Below are 20,822 nucleotides of genomic sequence, written 5' to 3'. Positions count from 1 at the left end.
GAAGGCGCGGCAAAGCCTGAACTTTAAGTCGAACCGACGAGCCAGATTTCGTGGCTGGGATTAAAGCATTCAAACAATATTCTCTGCTAAGAAGAGTGAGGCGGGGACTCGGCGAGTTTCACTCCCGTCGCTCTCCCCACACGGTCCCCTGTGCCGAGGGTACAGTCCAAAGTGTTGGCTCTGGTGGGCGGGGCTCCAGGGCGGCGGGAACTGCAATTGGTGTCTTTGAAGGTGCAGCAGGCGGGAACAGCTGATGAGGCGAGAGCCGGCCGGCGATGTGGGACGGTAAGAGGATACCTGGCGGCATGGCATCGGGCCTCCGAGCGTGGCGGGACCCTTGAAGAAGCCACGTCCCACGCCTCTGAGGCGACTCTTTCGCGACTGCCGCAAGTCCCAAGGTGCGGGATTGGCCCTTGGTCTCGGGCCGGAGGCTGGGGACTACAGTTGAGGCTGAGGTGAGGAGGGCGGTGACGCTGGGCCGTGACGTCACATCCGCCCGCGGTGGGGCGGGGCCTCACGTAGGGCCTGCATCACGCTGGAGCCGCGCCGAGCTGTCACCGGCTAAACTATCCGAGCCCTGGGTTGCTGCTTTCCCCAGAGTTGAGTGTTCTTGGTTTTGGTTAACCTTGGCGTCCGTCCTTTTTAGTCTTTGCAGCCTCTCGCATTACTCCTGCTGCTCCTTGTGGCAGCTCTTAGCCTGTGCAGATTTCCAGGAAAGTTACTTAAAAGGGACCTTTTTTGTCATGCGTTCATTCAGCTGTTATATCTCGAGCACCAAGCCAAGCACTGTGCTAAGCGCTCAGATGTAAAAAGAAATTAGCTAATCACAGGGAATCAGAAGAGTTTATTCAAGGGTTTTCCAACTTTATTGATGAGATTGCGTGGACTCTTTCTACCAGAATTCTTTAGAATGGCATTCCCAACGTTTAGCGGGAATTAAGACACTTAGTCTTAAAATGCAAAAATCTCAAGCCCTTCTCGGTCCCCCACACCCACCCCAGTTTAAATCGTTGGAGTCCAGGAATCTGCATTTTAACAACCACCACCTCCAGTGTTTTTGATGGGAGACGTTGGCTTGATATTGTCACCGACTGTTGGACCCTAATCCTTCCCAGCTTGTTTACCTCCTCAGGCACGGCTGCTTCAGGAGAGTCTCTAAGACTTCATTCCACAAGTATTTCCACTAGACAGTTCTTGGGCTGACACTGTTCTAGATTCTAGGAATGCAGCTATGAATAAGACAAACATAGTTCCTGCCCTAGTGAAGCTTAATCAAATATTTAATGCAATAAAGTAATCAATAAGCAAGATAATTTCAGATAGTTCTGTAAAGACAAGGTGGGGAAATAACTAGGTTGGGTGGTCAGGGTAATAACTAGATTGGGTGGCCTTCTGTGAAGAAGCATGGCTGAGACCTGAATTACAAGAGCCATGTGAATATGTGCAGAAGAACCTTCTAAGCAGGGGTCACCGCAGATGTAATGGCCCTTAGCTGAAGGGATCCTCTTGTAATAGACAAACTAGAAGGGCAGTGTAGCTGGAGCTCAGAAAGCCAAGGAGAGAGTGGTAGATGACAGGGATGCAGGAACCAAACAACGCAGGGCCTTGTGGACCATGGTGAGGATTTCAGTCCTGACATTAAGGCAGGTGGGTCCTGCATCTGGACAAGGAAATGAGTCAGGCTCAATTTTCATGATCCTGATGCTGCTCCCACATTCTTAATTCAGTTATTTTTCTCTCTAAAGAACTAGTCATTCTTTATTTTTAACTATTGTTTTTAGTATCTTTTCAAAGTATTGGGTTGGCCAAAAAGTTCGTGCGGGTTTTGCCATAAGATGTTACAGAAAAACCCGCACGAACTTTTTTGGGCAACCCAGTATATTCAACTACCCATATATTTTCAGAAGTGGGTGACGGTAATAAATTATATGCCGTGTTCAACACTTAAATGGTAGAAATACGTCGCAGCCAGGATTCTTTTAGGGGAATCTCCTCTATTTGTCCTTGGAAATCCCATAGTCGTGGTGGAAGCAGGTGAGATTGACAGACTGACTTCTGCCTCTAGTCATAAACACAGCCCTTCATGATCTCTGACCTCACCTCCTCCTCTGTGGCTTTTCACTCACCACTCTGACCTCTCTGGAGGCCTCCTTCTCCCTGTCCCTTGAAGGCCCCGAGGCTTTTGCACTTGCTGTTCCATCTGCCTGGAAAGCTCCTCCACCAGCTAGCCCCATGGCTCACTCTCCCTCCCCAAGGATTGGCTCAAATGTCACCTTCTCTCTGAGGCCTGCTCTCCATCCCCGCCACCCATTGCCAGCCTGCTGCACTTTCACTGCTTCCTAACACTGCTCCGTTTTCTCCTCAGCACTTATCGCTTTTAACAATTTTTGTGATTTTCCTGTTGCCTGTCTCTCCCAACTAGAAAGGACGCTCCATATTGGCAGGGATTTTTGTCTTTTTGGTTAAAGCTGTATCTATCCCCAGTGCCTAGAAAAGTGCCTGGCACACACGGGTGCTCAGTAATTTGATACATGAATCAGTAAATGAGTGAATGATTCACATGTCATTGCCATCAAAAGATCAAAACACTCTAGCCAGGAAAGGAGGGAGAGCACTAATTTTTAAAAACTCTAAAACATATTTAAATGAACGCTTAAGGAGAAAATAATTTAATCCTCCTGTTGGAACACTGTTCGCAGAGCGCCTGTAAAATGGTAAACATTTGGGTGTTTGACCTGCAAATCAAAATTCTGGCTAAAAATATCATGCTGAAAATTCACTAACTTACACTTTTGTGTTTGGTTAATACTTTATCGTGCTGTTTTTGGTTTTGTCTTTACGAAAGTGCCAAACAGATGGATGAAACTGTTTCCGAGTTTTTCAGGAGGACCATCTTGAAAATCCCATTGACTGAAATGATGACAATACTAAAAACCTGGAATTTTTTGTCTGAAAATCAACTGCAGACTGTAAACTTCCGGCAGAGAAAGGAATCTCTTGTTCAGGACTTGGTTCTGCTTTGTGAGGTAACAGTGTTCAAAATGACCAAGCTTGAACATGACGCTACCCTTTGGTTTTTTTCTTTCTTTTCCTTAGTCCGAAAGAGATGTAAGGTAGCTGCTAGGGTGTGAAGTTAGGAGGGCTATGTACCACGATAGCGGAAAAGGAACTAATTTTTTTTTTTAATTTATTTTTGGCTGCGTTGGGCCTTCGTTGCTGCGCGCGGGCTTTCTCTAGTTGCGGCGAGCGAGGGCTACTCTTCATTGCGGTGCACAGGCTTCTCAGTGCGGTGGCTTCTCTTGTTGCAGAGCACGGGCTATAGAGCGCGGGCTCAGTGGTTGTGGCACACGGGCTTAGTTGCTCCACGGCATGTGGGATCCTCCCGGACCAGGGCTCGAACCCGTGTCCCCTGCATTGGCAGGATTCTTAACCACTGCGCCACCAGGGAAGCCCCTCCTCATTCATTTTTAAATAAGTATACTTTATAACCCAGCAATTCCACTTTGAAATTTACATATATGGAAAACATAATAAAAAATGAGGTATATGTAATATCATGATTGATAAACATTTATATACCTATAGATATGTAAATATCTATATATAAAGATGTTAACTAGCATTGTTTACACAAAAAATTGGAAACAACTATACTTAGGAGATTAGATAAATAATGATATGTCCACATAAAATATTCCTTAACCATTAAAAAGAATAAACTAGATCTTTCTGTATAACACTGAAAGAAACTATATAATATGTAAACATATAAATGTGTGTGTATAGAGCAGTGGTTCTCAGCTGGGATGATTTTGTCTCCCAGAGGACACAATGTCTGGAGACGTTTTTGGGTGTCAAAACTGTGGGATTGGGGTGCTGCTGGCTTCCAGTGGGTAGAGGCCAGGAATGCTCCTTTACATCCTAGGACAGCTTCTACAACACAGCTTTATCTGACTCAAAATGTCACTAGCACCTGGTTGAGAAAACCTGGGATAGAGGAAATCTAGACGGATACCATAGATTAAAAAAAAAAAAAAAAAAGTTAAAAGTGATAAATGAGGATTAGATCGGGGGAGAACAGTTGTGAGAACCTGTAATGAGACACAGAATCAGAATGAGACACCTTCAGAATCAGAAGGTGTATGTGTTACCTAACAGGAGAGCAGAGATGGGAGACAGGTTGTCAGTAAAGTACTGAGAGGGCCCTCATCTGCTCTAAGCAATCCTAAAATGTGCTGTAGACGGGGTAGAACCACACCTATCACCACGATTACTAAAAATGGTATATTCTCTTTCAGGAGAATCGTGCAAGTCTCAATGATGGAGCCCTTTTAGACATCATTTGTAAGTTTTGGTGATTTGCATTTACGCTTAACCAGTCCAGTTTCATCAGAGAGGCAGTTTTGTATTTAACGGCTCAGATTCTAGAGTCAAGTTGACCTGGTTTCATATTTCAGCTCTGTCACTTACCAGTCTTGTGTCCTTTGCCAAGTCACGCGACCTTTTTTTAAGCCTCAGACTTTTCCTAAGTAAAATTGACATAATAACAGCTTCTACTTCACAGGATTGTTATGAGGGTTAAATAAGATAAGACTTGAAAAGCCCTTAGCACAGTAACTGGCATACAATAAGCACATAGTTAATGTTTGTTAGGCTTTGTATTATTATTAACAGAATTTGAAAATAGATGTCTGCGAATGTGTTCTAACTACAGTGCAGCTTGTAAGTAATGTAAGGATTAACACTGACCGTACTTGCACGTCGAGTGGTCATGGGGGCACTAAATGGGAGAGGCATACATGGCTCTGGGGTCTGCATGTGCAACTAGAAGGAAATTGGGCCCCCGGCTAAGATAGGAGACACTAGAGGTGGACCAAGCTTGTCACAAATATCATGGATTAGTCTAGCACGTGTTCTATTTGAGGAAATGTCTGCATTTGTATTTAAGTCCTTGCCACTTATCATGAACTTCTACACGGTGTTTAAAAGAATCATTAATGACAAAAAGTTTTTAATCTCCATTATTACGATAGCAACCTTATTCAAAGATCATTTAGCAGGCCATCTGAACTCTGAAACAGAGAACCAAGGAAGAAAATACCGGAAAGAAACAAAACCCTTTGGATGCTATCTTTCAGGGCAGGCATCACATTATACCTGATTACACCTGTTTTGGACAGAACTGGATAATCAAGAATTGTCAGGCCATCGCCATAAATGGGGTGGGATGGGGAGACGAGGACGCCAAGGCACCAAAAAAAGGAAAAAAGAAAAAAAAAGACACAGGACAAGAAAAGTAATAAGACAAAGGCACAGCAGGTTGGTGCCCTTGAGTACTGGGGCCAACAGCCCCTCTTATGGGGTTCAGAGCACCTTGGTCCTAGGTCCAAAGACACAGGGATGCAGACGGAGGTCAGCGCAGCGACAGAGTAAAGCCAGGATGATAATGTGTTGGGACTGAACTCAGTAACTTCCTAGGCCCATTTTCACTCCAAGATACTCTTAAGTTTGTAACTCCTGGAGGGTGTCTTCTATATCATACATTCATTCATTCATTCATCAAATATATATGTTTAATGCCAGCCAGTGGCTAGATGCTGGGACTACAGCAGTGAATAAGACTCAGTCCAATATCCCACAGGTACAAGCAGTGTACAAATGAACATCTAAATGTATGCTGTAATGTCAGGTAGTGGTAAGTACCATGAAGGAAACTAAAGTAGGGCGGGATGGGGGGTCGATTTTGGTAGGGTGTTCAGGGTAGGCCGTTCTGCACTGTGGCATCTTAGTAGAGACCAGAATGAGATGTGCAGTGAGCTCGGTGAAGAGTGCTCTGGACTAAGGAAAGCCGATAGCAACGCCAGTTCCAGGAGCACGTCATCCCTGGCTTGCTGCACAGATGCGGCAGTCTGTGGAGTAGACCTGTGTGGACAGAATAAATGGTCTAAGAATAAATGCTAAATCTCTACTGTATTGAGTAATTCTTTATGACTTGTTTTATTTGTCTGGAGTAAATTTAATCCATTTAAAGTTTATATTTTGAATAAAGATCTATATAACTTAATTCGTAAATTACTGTTAGTTTTCTCCACTTTCACATTATTAAAAATATGTATTTATAAGTTGAAAGTTCTCTGATATGATAGTTACTTGAAAGTTCTCTTGACATGATAGTAATAAGCTCTTCCTCCCTGTCTCAGATACTCAATTTCATCGGCATCAGAAAGTTTGGGATGTTTTTCAGATGAGTAAAGGACCAGGTAATGTTTTCCATTTTTAACTGAACACTTGTATTTGATGTTTTGGCAATTTAAAAATGAGTAGCAGTTTGTTCCTCTTAAGTCTCTTTTCTTTCCAAATGCGGTGATTATTACTCATGTATAGAAAAATGAGAAACATATCTGGTGATGCTCTGTCAGGGGTACCAGCAGCGTTTGTGTGATTTGATCATTACTGCTCTTTGAGGTTACACCAAATGCTTATCTTCAGGATCTTTGTAAACGTATTGAAGACACTGTAGCTCCCTTGATTCTTCTTGATTTTTCTTTTCATTTTGACAGGTGAAGGCACTGACCTTTTTGATATGGAACAATTCAAAAGTTCATTCAAGAAAATTCTTAAGAGAGCATTAAAAAATGTAAGAATAAAATTTATCTGAATTTCTATAAAATTCAATTTCATGGCATCTGTGCACTTAAAATTCGCTACTACATTATTTTTTTCAATTTGTAAGAATTTCAGTTAGTAATATTCCATACTGTTCTATTCCATATCAAAGACAAACTCTACTCAGTGTAAAAACTTTCCTCTCCCCTTACCTCTCAATTCAGGGGTACTGCTTCTTTCTCAAGAGCAGCACTGCCCAGTAGGACTGTACAACGATGGAACTGTTCTAGATCAGCACCGTCCAGGACCCAGCTAGTAGCCACGTGTGGCTACTGAGCACTTGAAGTGTGGCTGGTGTGACTGAGAAACTAAAATGTTTGTCGTGTTTAAGTGTAATGAATTTTAGTTAAATGGCCCTAGGTGGCTCGTGGCCACAATGTTAGGGTAACTCGAGAGCACCAAAGAGTCCTCAGCTGCCAGTCTGTTTCCACAGGTACCACCTCAACATCTTATCCTAGGTTGAGGTGATTGCTTTTTATTTTTAATTTTTATTTTATATTGGAGTATAGTTGATTAACAATGATGTGTTACAGGCATACAGGAAAGTGATTCAGTTATACCCATACAAGTATCCATTCTTTTTCAAATTCTTTTCCCATTTAGGTTATTATAGAATATTGAGCCAAGTTCCCTGTGATATACAGTAGGTCCTGAGGTGATCACTTTTTAACAGCCTCCCCTACTTCATTCCCTTTCCACCTAACTCTGCCTGAGTCCTCCTTGCATATAAAGACATGCCAAAAACTCTGTCCCATTCACTGTGCTCTGCCCGTCCTCTCTGGCATAGTGGTGTTCCCTCTTCTCTGATAAACTCCTTGACCTGTCTCTCCATCCCCTTACCTCATCCTGTCTCTAGCTGGTCCTGCTTTCTACTTACCCACCTGTCACCGAACATATTCCTTCATCTCCTTTCTTATAATGACCCTCTGTGTGTGCTGTGAATCCATCTCCTACGTCCTTATCCAACATACCTGCTTTATTTTCCTCTGTTCTCTTGCATCCTTAATCTCTTGCCTCTTCTGATTCCTACTCTACTGCTTATAAATGTGCTCAGGTCTCAGTAAAAGTACATCCTTTCCCCAGGCTCATCCTCAAGCTCTGTTCTTTCTGCCACAAGACTCTTGGAGGGAAATATTTCTTCTTGCTCCTGATGTGTCCCACACGTGGAAACAATCCCATGGGCCCCTCCTCACTGCCCCCTTCACTTTCCTCCAGCAGGAGCAGGGCCTTAGCCTGAGTGAGAGCAGCTGCCTGCAGGCAGCACCTACTCCGGTCTATTCCTCCAGGGCCGGCTCTGCCCCTGCTGGGAGACCACTCAGAGCGGTCCTGCCAGTTACCATGTAGGCTGCTCTGCCTGCTTCTGGATTTGGTATCAGGAGGGCCACTTGCCTGGAGCAAACTCCCCATTCCTTTAATTGCTGTATTTTTTAAAACATTTCAATAACCCTTAAGACAAGTCAACCCGGACCCTACCCCCAATTACTCTTCTTTGTGAAAAATGTCCTAACCGTTTCTCCAGATGAATCTTAGAAACATTTTCTCAGGTTTACAGAACAAAACAAAATCTTCAGCCTTTTGAGTAGGGGTGCATTTATTTATTTTTGACTGTGCCACACGGCTTATAGAATCTTAGCTTCCTGACCAGCGACTGAACTCAGGACCTCAGCAGTGAGAGCGCAGAGTCCTAATCACTGGACCACCAGGGAATTCCCTGCATTTAATTTATAAATTAATTCAAAGAAAATTGTGAACCAAGAGAAGGTATGTCTCCTTTTTTTTTTTAATTTTGTGAATAAGCAAGCACTTTTTTTTACCTTGCTCCTAAGTTCTTATTTTGGATTATATTATTTGAAAACTCTTCTTACCATGAAATTATGAACTTTGCAGACGTTACAGGAGAGTCCTGTCTGGACTGTGGCTGTGGCACATGCACCTGCTTTTTTTTTTTTTAAACAAAGAACCTCATTACCACATAACCCCTGGCCAGCCCTCCAGAAGTGTTGTGGATATGTGGTTTGGAGCCTTCTGGAAGCAGCCTTCTTATGAAGCTGAACATGACTGGCTAACTCATCTTGAGAAACACTCGCAGCAAACACTCCCACCCTACTTCACCCAAAACAAGAAACCTAGAGAGTGTCTCTCTCTCTCTCGGGTCCAGTTCAGAGTTTATCTGCATCTTCCCTCCCAGCACCTTCTCACCTGATGGTCTTTCCTGTCCCTGTTTTAGGCACCAGGAACTTCTGTTCTTTTAACCCCAGGCCACTGCCCTCACCACGCATGGAGAAAAGAGTCTGAAACACTCACATTTCCTCCCACTTTGATGCCCATGTATTTCAGTTGTTAGATTTCTCTTTTCTTATCACTACCAAAAGCTTTTGCCTCCTGAATGAATTTCAGGCACACTAGCAGGGGAGGCTGGGGTGACAAAGGAGCTTTTTTACTGATCATATCTGTCCTGCTTGAAAGGCCAGCTAGAGAGTGATGTGCTTTGTATGCTGCAGGTTTTAGATGAGGAGGATGAGCAGGTAAAGGCCGTGTGTCTTCTCTGTCTCCCCGTCCCTCTACTCCGAGCTGGCCCACATGTCCTCAGCCCTTTCCTCAACTGACTGAGGACTCCCGGCTTATCTTCACCTTCCTCCACATAACTTAACTAGTGGCTGGATAACCCCACTTTCCCAAAGGCTGATGATGGTGACGTCATGACAAATAGCATCTCCTGGTGCCCAGGGGTGAAGAGTGACTCACCTGCTGCTCTAGGACAGGCACCTTAACCTTTTTGTGCCAAGGACCCTTTGGCTATTAGTGAAGCTTATGGACCACTTCTCAGAAGAGTGTATTTAAATGCTATAAAATAAAATCCATAGACTCACAGGGGAAACAAATGATATTAAAAATACAGTTAAGGTATTAAAATGGCAAATTGTGATAAGTAATGCATGTGCTTCTTTATTAACACAATAAATAATCTCATAATGGGTCTAAAAGCAACTAGTTTCAAAGTACTAATAGGTGTAAATGGTATTTTTGAGGCATGTGCAACAATTATAACATGGTAAGAGTATTTGGGATTTCTACGGACAACAAAGTAACGGTCCTAAAATTCCACTGTTTTGATGCCTACTTTCCAATTGAAGGAGATGCTAAATTTCAGTTGAAATTAGTACAAATAAAGATGAAAGTTTTCCCCCAGCAAGTCCACAGATGCCCTGAATTCTAACCATGGACTTCAGGTAAAGAACTCCTGCCCTGAACCAATGGGGGAGAGAAGCTGATATGAGAGGACACAGGGAGCTTAACTGGGGAGTGATGGGTGGAGAGTGAGTGAGTGAGTGTGTGTGTGTGTGTGTGTGTGTGTGTGTGTGTGAGAGAGAGAGAGAGAGAGAGAGAGAGAGAGAGAGAGAGAAGATTAACTACATCTTACCAGGTAAAACTCTTCAAAATACAAAGTTCTTAGAAAAACTTACAAAGAAGAGAGAAACTAAAAACTGTTTCAATTGTAAGGTAGCACATTTTCTGTCCCTTTCTATGCCTGTATCATGTAGTGTAATAATGATGGTCTGTGTTAAGTATGTTTGTGTTAAATATGTGGTGATTCTTTGTATTGTAAGCTTCATTTGATTCTCATGCCAAACATACGTATGTTCAGTAGCTTGTGGGCCTTGGCCAGTTACTGACAGTTGATGGCTAGTGGAGGATACAATGGCCAAGAGAACAGTCCCAGTTTCGCCAAACCACTTAGGACCCTTGGCCACACTCGTTTATGTCATCTTAAATTTTTTTTTTTTTAATTTTTTGGCTGTGCCACGTGGCATGTGGGATCTTAGTTCCCTGACCAGGGATCAAACCCGCGCCCCCCGCATTGGAAGCACAGAGTTTTAACCACTGGACTGCCAGGGAAGTCCCTTGGCTGCACTTGTTTAAGCTTGAGCAATATTAATCTGAGCTCTCCTCTGTGAAACACTTTATCACAGGTATTGCAGGAGGATATCCATTGAGTCGTTTCGTGGGAAAATAATAAATGGGCCCTGCCTCTACAGGTATCTGAATATCTTCTTTACTGTAAGAATGTGAGATGGAGCATCGGCCAGCCGGGCCAGGATTACACTGACTCTGTAGACGCCCCTTCCTCTTAGCCTACTGATTTTTAACCTTTTTTTGGACTACAGACCCTTATGAAAATTTTGATAAGTGGCATAGCACCTCTCTAGAAAAGCATACCTTTAGACATGTCCATCCAACGGTGCATCCAATTCAGGAGGTCACAGACCTCTTTAAGTCCCTTCATGAGCCCTCACTTAAGTTATCCTCATTTTAGACTAGAGACTACCTGACTCCATTGAATGCTACCAATTTTCTCCTAGTGAAAATGTGCCCTCCGGATACTACACTCAATGTTGACTTTACACACTTATTTTCTTTTGTAATGTGATGCAAAGAGGCTATTCAGAATAAGATCCTGTCCTCTTCCATTCGAGCTGGCAGAGGTCCACTGCATGCCTGTTGGGGCCGAGGGCTGTGCTGCTCATCCAGGGGAAGGTCAGACTGCTCTGTATCCTCCATGCCCCCTGTCTTGGGTTCCTCATCTGATACACTGAGGAAATTTGGGGAAGCAACCTGATAAAGAGCAGGCAGAGTCAAAATACAGTCAGCCCTCCATATACATGGGTTCCGCACCCATGGATTCAACCAACCACAAATTGAAAATATTTGGGGAAAAAAATTCTAGAAAGTTCCAAAAAGCAAAACTTGAATTTGCTTTGGGTCAGCAACTGTTTACATAGCATTCATGTTGTATTTATGATTATTTACATAGCATTTACTTTCTATTAGGTATTAGAAGTAACCTGGAAATGATTTAAAGTATGTGGGAGGATCTCATAGGTTATTTGCAATTACTACACCATTTTATATAAGAGACTTGAGCATCCTCAGATTTTGGTATCCTGGTATCTGAGAGGGGTCCTGGAACCAATCATCTAGAATCCTTAGGGACAACTGTAACTGCCTTCTTTGCTAATGTCAGCAGCCATGTGATCACCAGGAATAAGATACAAGAGGGAGGAAATAAAGAGATGCGGGCAGGGGATTCCCTGGTGGTCCAGTGGTTAGAATTCCACGCTCTCACTGCCGAGGGCCCAGGTTCAATCCCTGGTCAGGGAACTAAGATCCTACAAGCCGCACAGCACAGCCAGGAAAAAAAACAAAAACAAAACAGGGATGTGGGCAAGCCAAGTGCGCCTGTCTCAAGTATCTCCAGGGTCTGAGCTGCAAGCGGGGCTAATAATCTAGGAGTGAGCTATTAAATTCCATAGAAACTGGCAATCATATTTAAAAGTTTAGAAAGGTCTATATTTTATCCATGAAATGGAAACCATGTAGAATTTCTTATATTCTGGCTATGTAACTTTGCTTTGGGGTAATTTTTAGCACCTGAGCTAAATGCGTAAAAGCATTAGGATTAGTATTTTTTTAAGCCCATTGCTACATAGAAATCTTACTATTAAACTTTACAGTGCACGCTAGGTCTGTGTTCAATGCTAAAAATGCTTCCTTATAAGATATCTCATTTGTGAGGCTGCTTTGCTTCATAAACTCTTATAGTTTTTCAGGACAAAGCCCAAGAAATTATTGAAAATTTTTGATGTCATATCCTGCTTGTAGGATTTAAATTTTTTTCCTTCCAAAAGACTTTGCAAGGCATGAATGTATCTTTACAAAATGACCACAAAATATTCTCCCAAAGATTTCCCAAAACACTGTAATGAAAAGTAGGAGAGGGACTTCCCTGGTGGTCCAGTGGTTAAGGCTCCATGCTTCCACTGCAGGGGGCATGGCTTCAATCCCTGGCTGGGGAACTAAGATCCTGCATGCCTCATGGCACGGCACGGCCAAAAAAAAAAAAAAAAAAAAAGTAGGAGAAAAGACTGCCAGACCTCAGCCTGTGTGCAAGATTATAGTAACATCCTTCACCTCTAAAAAGCACCTGTTGTTGGTGCCACATGAGATTTTAATTAGGAAACTTACATCTTTTTTTTTTTTAAATAAGGTGACAGTCAGCTTCAGAGATGCTGAGGAGAATGCAGTATGGATTCGAATTGCCTGGGGAACACAGTATAGAAAGCCAAACCAGTACAAACCTGCTTTCGTGGTGTATTATTCCCAAACTCCATATGCCTTCACTTCTTCCTCCCAACTGAAAAGCAATCTCCCCCTTCTGGGTCAGGTATGGAACCAATTACTATAAGCTATAACGCTGTATTATCCTTATCTCAGGTCCGTGTAGGTTTAAACTGCTCAATATCATTTGATATAAAATGCGACCTGTAGGGGGACTTCCCTGGTGGTCCAGTGGTTAAGTCTCCGCGCTTCCACTGCATGGGGCACAGGTTCAGTCCGTGGTCAGGGAACTAAGATCCAGTATGCTGCACGACGCAGCCAAAAAAGAAAATACCACCTGTAATTCTTTATCTCCTAAAATAAGAAGCAGAAAGTGTTCTTATTCTACAAGTGGGAGGACAGTATAAGCATTGGTTTAGAACTCTTCATTACTGTCTTGTAACTGAGAAGTAGTACACAATCAAGGTAAAAATCCAACCAACATAGAAGTCTCTGAACAGTCTTTTAAGACTCCATACCCTTCTGCGCAATCCCATTCACCCAAAATAACTGCTTTTAACAGTTCTGCTATTTCCTTTCAGAAGATGTTTTATTACAAAAACCACACTGGTACATAGGGTCTGTAATTTGCTTTTTCTAACTTAACATTTCAGTGAGGTTATATATGAATGTGCCTCACTACTTTTTCATGACCTCATCATTTGCCTATTAATGAACATTATTTTCATTTGTAACCATTTTCCCCCCATTGCGTACACAAGAAAAGTGCTTTAACAGAAGATGGTCCTCTGGTCAGAGCCTGCTTCTGTTTATGGTTCTGCCTTTGGTATCACAGGCTTCCTAGCATCTTCCCCCAAATAAGCCATCCCTAAATTAGCCTGGCAACTGCTGCTGCTTCCACCGTCTTAACATTCACAACTACAATGGTGCTTCAGCTGGTTCCAGAGCTGATTGTAGATAAGCAGCTCTGCCATCCTGGCTGCATCATCTCTAGCGCCAAGTAGAACACCAAGTCCTCCAGGCAGGCGGACTTGTCATTTAAATTCCTTAGGTGTTTACTGAAATGGCAGAAAGATTGCTACTGCTGCTCACTTCTATTTCTTTCTAACACTTAACTCTCCTTTACATTTGGAGTCTCTTCCTCCATAATAAATAGTGGTTTTCCATCCACTGACAGCCAGGTGAGTCCACCCTGTCCCACCTAGTTTAAACATCACCCCAAAAGCTAATGTTCTTTTCTCATGTGTATCTTAAGGCAAACTTATTTCTACCCTCTAGTTCCAGGTAAATACCTTATTCTATTAATTCTGTTTCAGTCTTCCAACTTGTTTCCCCAGACGATGGGAAGCTTTTATAAGCTGCATTTAATTTGCACTTTTTTCTTCAAAATTTGTCCTAGAGTGTACATACATATTTGTATTTTTGTATGGCAGTATTGTAGTATTAATGACTAGTAATCAAAAATGGTAACATTTGAGTATTCACTGTTTATTCTTAACTCTGAATTTCATTTATTATAATTCCTAACTTTAAACAGGATCACTTTGGGACTTCCCTGGCGGTCCAGTGGTTAAGAGTCCGTGCTTCCACTGCAGGGGGCACGGATTCGATCCCTGGTTGGGGAACTAAGATCCCACATGCTGCTTGGTGCGGCCAAGAATTTTTAAAAAAAAATTTTTTAATAAAAAAAGTAAACAGGATCACTTTTCTAAAAATGGTATTACAAAAGACCTTGCATTTGTGAGAATCTTAATGCCACTAGCCCCTGTTTTTGTTTTTCAAGCTGAGTAACAGGCCATGAGATTTAATTGTTCTGGATTTTTTCCTGAACAAGTATTGTAAATACAGAGATAGACACAGTAATGCTAATAGTCTTGCTAATTTTCACTTCAAGGCACTGACAATTGCTAGCAAACACCATCAGATTGTGAAAATGGACCTCAGAAGCCGGTATCTGGACTCTCTTAAGGCTATTGTTTTTAAACAGTATAATCAGGTGAGCCCATCAGTCACTCTATTTAAAGTTAAGTCTCCATTTTCTCTTTCACACATAATTTAGAAGCTGAGCAGGTGGGAAAGTCTACCTCCAGCGATAGGAGATCACGTCAGATATCCCTGAAGTGCAGAAAGTTTTCAGTTAACATGAAAGGAAACAATATAATTTCTCACTCTCACCTTTTTATAGTTGCGTTGTATTTTATACTGCCCATTAGTCATTGGGGTCTATGTTATAGGTCCCCGTTTCCAAATCATCTATTCCAATCAGAATTTATTTTCTCTTCAGAGTAACTCGACACTGTCTTTTGAAGCTGATTATATTCTGTTCTGCAAGAGAGAAGCGGAATATTTTGTCCCATCAGTCAAGCAGGTGATACAGGAGTTGGAAGTAAAGGAGAAAGCATTGGTTTATTAAGTCCCACAATTTATTTGTCAAAATTATTTGAACGCATTCTTCCGCTTTAATGATAAGAACGGATCTGGCCTTGCTCCCAGGCTCAGGGTTGTTTTTTTTTTTTTTCCTCTGCATGGCATCTGTGTGCTCATATGTTCAGACTCCTATAGGATTGTTAAGGCTCTGTATATCTTTGAGCCCTTAGGTATGTTATACTTATGTATTTTCATCTGTTCTAAGTAGAAAGAAGTGATGGCTCTCTGCAAGCTACTCTTTAAGGAAAAAATCTAACATTAAGAAGTTAGATAATGATTTTCTCCCACAGCAGCCCCTCCCTCTTACCTACCACCCTCCTACTAAATTGCTATCAACGGTTCTCCTATGACAGTTGCATTTCTAGGAAAATACATATTGTCAAACACTTAATTATAAAAACAATGGCTTCAGTGGGGAAAGTAAGCGAAGGGGTCTGAGAGGTTCAGACTTACAATAGGAAAGTTATTTCTCGATAAGGAATCTCAGCAAATATTTTACAGTTATAAAGACATAGATAAAAAGCTGAAAGATCACATTGTAAATGCTGCCTCTGATTCCTCTAGCTTTTGCATTCACCAGCTATACTTCTTCCAGATCCATTTTTTACGTTAACAAGGTACAGAGCTCCTCAAGCAAAGCAGCCATGTTGCTGGCATTCTCTGCCAACATTGCTCTAGGAGAAATGCTCAACTCAGTCTGCAAATGGCCTCAAATCTTTGTGTTGGGAAAAACTAAAGATAAGATTTGCCATACTTTTGTGCATTAAAACCAATTAATATCTATACTTCAAAGTGATAAAATTAGGAAAACATTCACTTTTTTCTCTTTTCTTTTTCCTAGACCTTTGAAACTCACAACTCTACTACACCTCTACAAGAAAGAAGCCTTGGGCTAGATATAAATAGTATGTGTGTTTTAAGATAAAAACTGAAATTTGGAAGGACATTCCTTTTCAGATTTCTGTCAGCCAGGAAAACATTTATGTACCAGGATGTGATTCAAAAGTATTTACTGTTTTCAGATAATTGAAAATTAAATTTCTGTTGAAGTGGGGAAGCTAAGCTACCATAATCTCTTTTAGAATTTACTAGACTGGCATCTAATAATAATCGGAACAAAAACAAAAATTAACTAACAGTTGTTGAGCATTTCTTCTGTGCCAGGCACCATACTAAGGTGTTTATATGAGTCATTTCCTATTTCTTCACAGCAGTCCCATGAACAAGCTCTTTTCATCAGGAAACTGGGTTTCAGAGAGGTTTAGTAACTTGTGAGGCAAAATCACATAGCTAGGAATCGGCAAAGCCAGGAGTGAAATCGGAATCTGAGTCTGGAGCCCAGGCTCTTAATGCTTCCTGAGTACTTTATTGCATCTCGCAGGTATTGCGTTATTTACAAATTGAAGGTTTGTGGCAACCCTGCGTTGAGCAAATCTCTCAGCGCCATTTTTCCAACAGCATTTGCTCATTTCATGTCTCTGTGTCACATTTTCATAATTCTCACAATACTTCAAACTTTTTCATTATTATTATATTTGTTATGGTGATCTGTGATCAGTGATCTTTGATGTTACTACTGCAAAAAGATTACAACTCCCTGAGGGCTCAGATGATGGTTAGCATTTTTTAGCAATAAAGTACTTTTTAAATAAGGTATGTACATTGTCCTTTTAGACATAATAGTGTTGCACACTTAATAGACTTCAGTACAATATAAACATAACTTTTATATGCACTAGGAAACCAAAAAATTCATGTGACTCACTTTATTGCAGTGGTATAGAACTGCACCCGCTTATCTGTGAGGTGTGCCTGTAATCAGAATTGTTACGCTGTTGCTACTCACAGGTGACATGAGTCCTTTCCTAGAAAAACCAAGAGAATAGAGTATGAAACTACTAATGTGGATCAGAAAGTTCAGAAAAGTGATGGGTTACAATATAGATTTATAAAATTGAAAATGTTCCTCTCACTTGGCAGTGATTTGGCAATAAAATGAAATGGTACAGCCATTATGAACTAAACATTTATGACTTTCCAATGGCACAGGAACTGCTGTTGATTTCATGTTAAGTAAAGAAAGCAGGAAACAAAATTGTGTGTATTTTATAATCCCAGTTTAAAAAATACATATCTTTTTATTCACTAAAAAAAGGGTTAGACAAATAGATTAAAATGTTAACAGTACTTATCTCTGTGTGGTGGAATTATGGGTGATTTTTATTTTCTCTTACCAGCCTATACTTTCCAGCTTTTCAACAATAAGAAATTATTACAATCGAGAAAAAACAGTAAACATTATTTTTAAGTTATACAAGCAAGTTGAAAGGTTAGGAATGAAAGGATGATACTTTATGGATGAAATATATTAACATACATAAAATATATAATATAATAATATTAAATATATAACAGCTGTTTCTCTTGAAATCTTCCATCTCTAGTGGATTCAAGGATCATTCATGAAAACAAAACAGAAAATGAGAGAGTCCATAGAGTGACTCAAGAAATTTTTGGAGACTATCCACAACCAAGACTAGAATTTGCACAATATAAGGTAGGACACTGCTATAAACTAACTACAAGTTATCAATACTTTTTAAAAAGAACTAAAACTAAGTGGAAAACAGATCTAAGAAACTGTCTCTTATTCATTTGTCACTTTAATGTTGTATAATAAGTTTATGAGTTAAAATAGACTTCTTTATCATATTTAGTAAGTTCCTCTGTTGCAAAGGAGACCTTTGGAAATTTTGAATTTGCCTTTCATTTCACCTTTCATATTAATTCAGTTATGTATAACCAGCTGTGATCTGTATTTTTGAGAAAAAAAAAAGGTAGGTTACACCTTTCTAGCCCATCCACACCTAGAAAAATGCTTGCACATGGTCAGTGCTCATAAATACTTATTAAGTAAAAGAGTGAATAAATAAGTCATTACAAAGCCCAGTTGGCATCACGTGGAGAAAACCCAGCAGCCTGCAAACCTGGCTCATTCCAGAAGCTTGCCCACCAGGAAAGCCAGGTGGGGGGCAAGCCCATGGCCACCATTAGAAGAATTCAAGGCTTATATCACGATCACCCTAACCTAATACTCATGCTCACACTCGTGACACCCTCCTCCCCTCAAACCTTCCAATAAAATTCTTTCTGCTTAGAAGGAAACTTCTGCACCTACGGACCACACTTTAAGTCTACCATTGATCTGCTCACTCAGGCCCAGTGCCTTTTTGGTTTGATTTGTTTTTAGTGGGAAAAGTTGACTGACACCTTTTAAGTTATGCTCCCTGAATGGCAGGTTTCAACCCATTTCTTTCAAACAGCTCACACTCTTAAGACAGTCATTCTCAAAGTGTGGTCCCCGGACCAGCAGAATCGGCCTCAGCTGGGAATATGGGTAAGAAATGCAGGTTCCTGGCCCCATTCTAGTCCTACTGGATTGCGGACTCTGGAGGTGGGTCCCAGACATCTGTCTTCACAAGCCCTCTAGCCGATTCTGCACAGAGAACCACTGATCTAGGATACATAAGATTTAGTCCACAAAACTTCTCTTTATACACATCTTAGAATGGGTCTATTCTATAAGTCAAGGCGCTCATTTATTCATACCTGCTACTAATTTTTCCCTACCTTTTCTATCTTGAAAAATGTCAAACCTTCAGAAAACATGCAAGAATATTACAATGAGCATTCATTTCCCCTTTGTTTCAAAATTTACTAATTGTTAACATTTTGCCACATCTGCTTTCTTTCTTTCTCTTTCTTTATTCTGAACCATTTGAACTGGCTGCAGACATTACTCACCCTCTAAATATTTCAGCATTCTGTCTCTAAATTTTAAGGATCATTTTAAGTTAAAAAAAAAATGAAGTTAGAATCTAAGAGCCAAGTACCTACTGAAGTAGCAGTACTTATATATTTGATGATATGAAGGAACTGTTATTCATTTTTTTAGGTGTGGTAATGTTATAGGGGCGAAGTTTTGAAAAAGAGTCCTTTTTAGGACTCTTTTAGATACATTGAAATATTTGCAGGTGGGATACTATGGTGCCTTGGATTTTCTTGGAAATAATCCAGTGGGGGTGGGCAGTAGGGAACGGAAGGTAGAGTAATAGATGGAACAAGACCAGTCATTGTTTCAGCTGGGTGATATGCACATGGGGACTCATTACACTGTGCTCCTCACTTTTGTATGTTTTCTAAATCTTCTATAATAAGAAGTTAAACTGCGGTAGTGACTCAAAACACATGACATTTTTACATTGAAATGACAGATTACAAAAAACAGTGCCCATTTTCCATTAAGAATGCAGACCTAATGCTCAGGTGAAGGGCATCTGAGGGCGGAACTGACATGCAAGGTCTCCTGTGTGTCAGGCACTGTGCACGCTTGGCTTTTTGCATGCGATATTGCTGGATATACTGGTTGCCCTCAACGTTTGCAATTAGCAAATTAAATGGTTCCCACCCCCATTAGTCCCTGTGTTTCTTAATAACAAGAATTAGTGAAATACATAATCTTATTTCTTTATATTTTGCCATTGCAACTGATATATTTAATCATCACTTAAAAATATATCTGTTGACAGCTTGAAACGAAATTCAAAAGTGACCTAAATGGGGGCATCCTGGCTGAGAGAGAAGAACCCCTCCGGTGCCTGGTTAAGTTCTCTAGCCCCCATCTTCTGGAAGCACTGAAATCCTTAGCACCAGCCGGTAAGTAGTCAGCATACTTCATCAGCCAGAAGAATTAACAACATACTACATTCGACCCTCTCTTTGCTGACTAATTGCCCCTGAGCTTTCTCATGGCTCTAGTCTGCTATCCCATCATGCCCTGTTTTGCATATTCTGCTTCACTTAATAGGGGTCCATGATCCACCCTCTAATCTTGGTCATTTTTAAGCTGACTCAAATCGTTGTCCCTGTGATTATTTTCATTTTCTTTTCTTTTCTTTTTTTTTTTTTTTTTTAATTTCAGGTATTGCAGATGCACCACTTTCTCCATTGCTCACTTGCATACCCAATAAGGGAATGAATTATTTTAAAATTAGAGATAAATAAGATGTATGTGGTTCTGTAAGCACAGCATCCTTGACTGTATTGCATATGCATTTTATAATGACTAGCTGGATAGCTTCTATCTGCAAACTTGTTTTAGAGATTAATCCTTGATGTTGACGATTTAGAAATGTTCAGTATAATTCTTGGGACTGATTCTTTCCTCCTCCTGCAAAGCATAGCAGTTGTGGGACTTTAAGATGTGACAGGATGTCTTTTTTTTCTCACTCCTGTCTCTCCTCAATCCCGGAGAGGTCTGGTTCCAGTTTCTGGTTTCCAGGGATTTTCTCTTAAGCCTTGGATCACAGAAAGAAGCAACAAGAAACTATACCCAACCCAAAACTTCCCAGGAGAATCATAAAATTGGTCCATTCAAAAGGTAGAATTGGGCCCATTAAGTTATTATTGCAGGAGGTAGCCTATCAGTTGATTCAGCTATATAAAATAATGATTTCATTGTAAATGTGATACTTCTCATCTATTTTATCATACATATGGCATTTGAACTGACAGATAATATATAGGTTTGTGAATAAAGATATTTAAAAATG

General features: G+C 40.9%; 1 protein-coding gene across 1 annotated transcript; it reads left to right on the top strand.

The window, feature by feature from the left end:
* Positions 1–438: 438 nt before the first annotated feature.
* CENPN (centromere protein N) lies at positions 439–20,274 on the top strand (the record flags this gene model as incomplete). Its single annotated transcript, XM_079723406.1, has 11 exons — positions 439–455; positions 2,846–3,026; positions 4,299–4,344; positions 6,201–6,260; positions 6,561–6,637; positions 12,713–12,889; positions 14,678–14,779; positions 16,052–16,115; positions 17,655–17,767; positions 19,800–19,926; positions 20,192–20,274. The coding sequence occupies exons 2-11, from the start codon at positions 2,856–2,858 to the stop codon at positions 20,272–20,274; spliced, it is 1,020 nt and encodes a 339-aa protein (XP_079579532.1). The 5' UTR covers positions 439–455; positions 2,846–2,855.
* Between the last annotated feature and the right edge of the window lie 548 nt (positions 20,275–20,822).

This window comes from Hyperoodon ampullatus (assembly GCF_949752795.1).
Source record: "Hyperoodon ampullatus genome assembly, chromosome: 18".
Classification (NCBI taxonomy): Eukaryota; Metazoa; Chordata; class Mammalia; order Artiodactyla; family Ziphiidae; genus Hyperoodon; species Hyperoodon ampullatus.
This window is presented reverse-complemented; position numbering and strand designations above follow the sequence as displayed.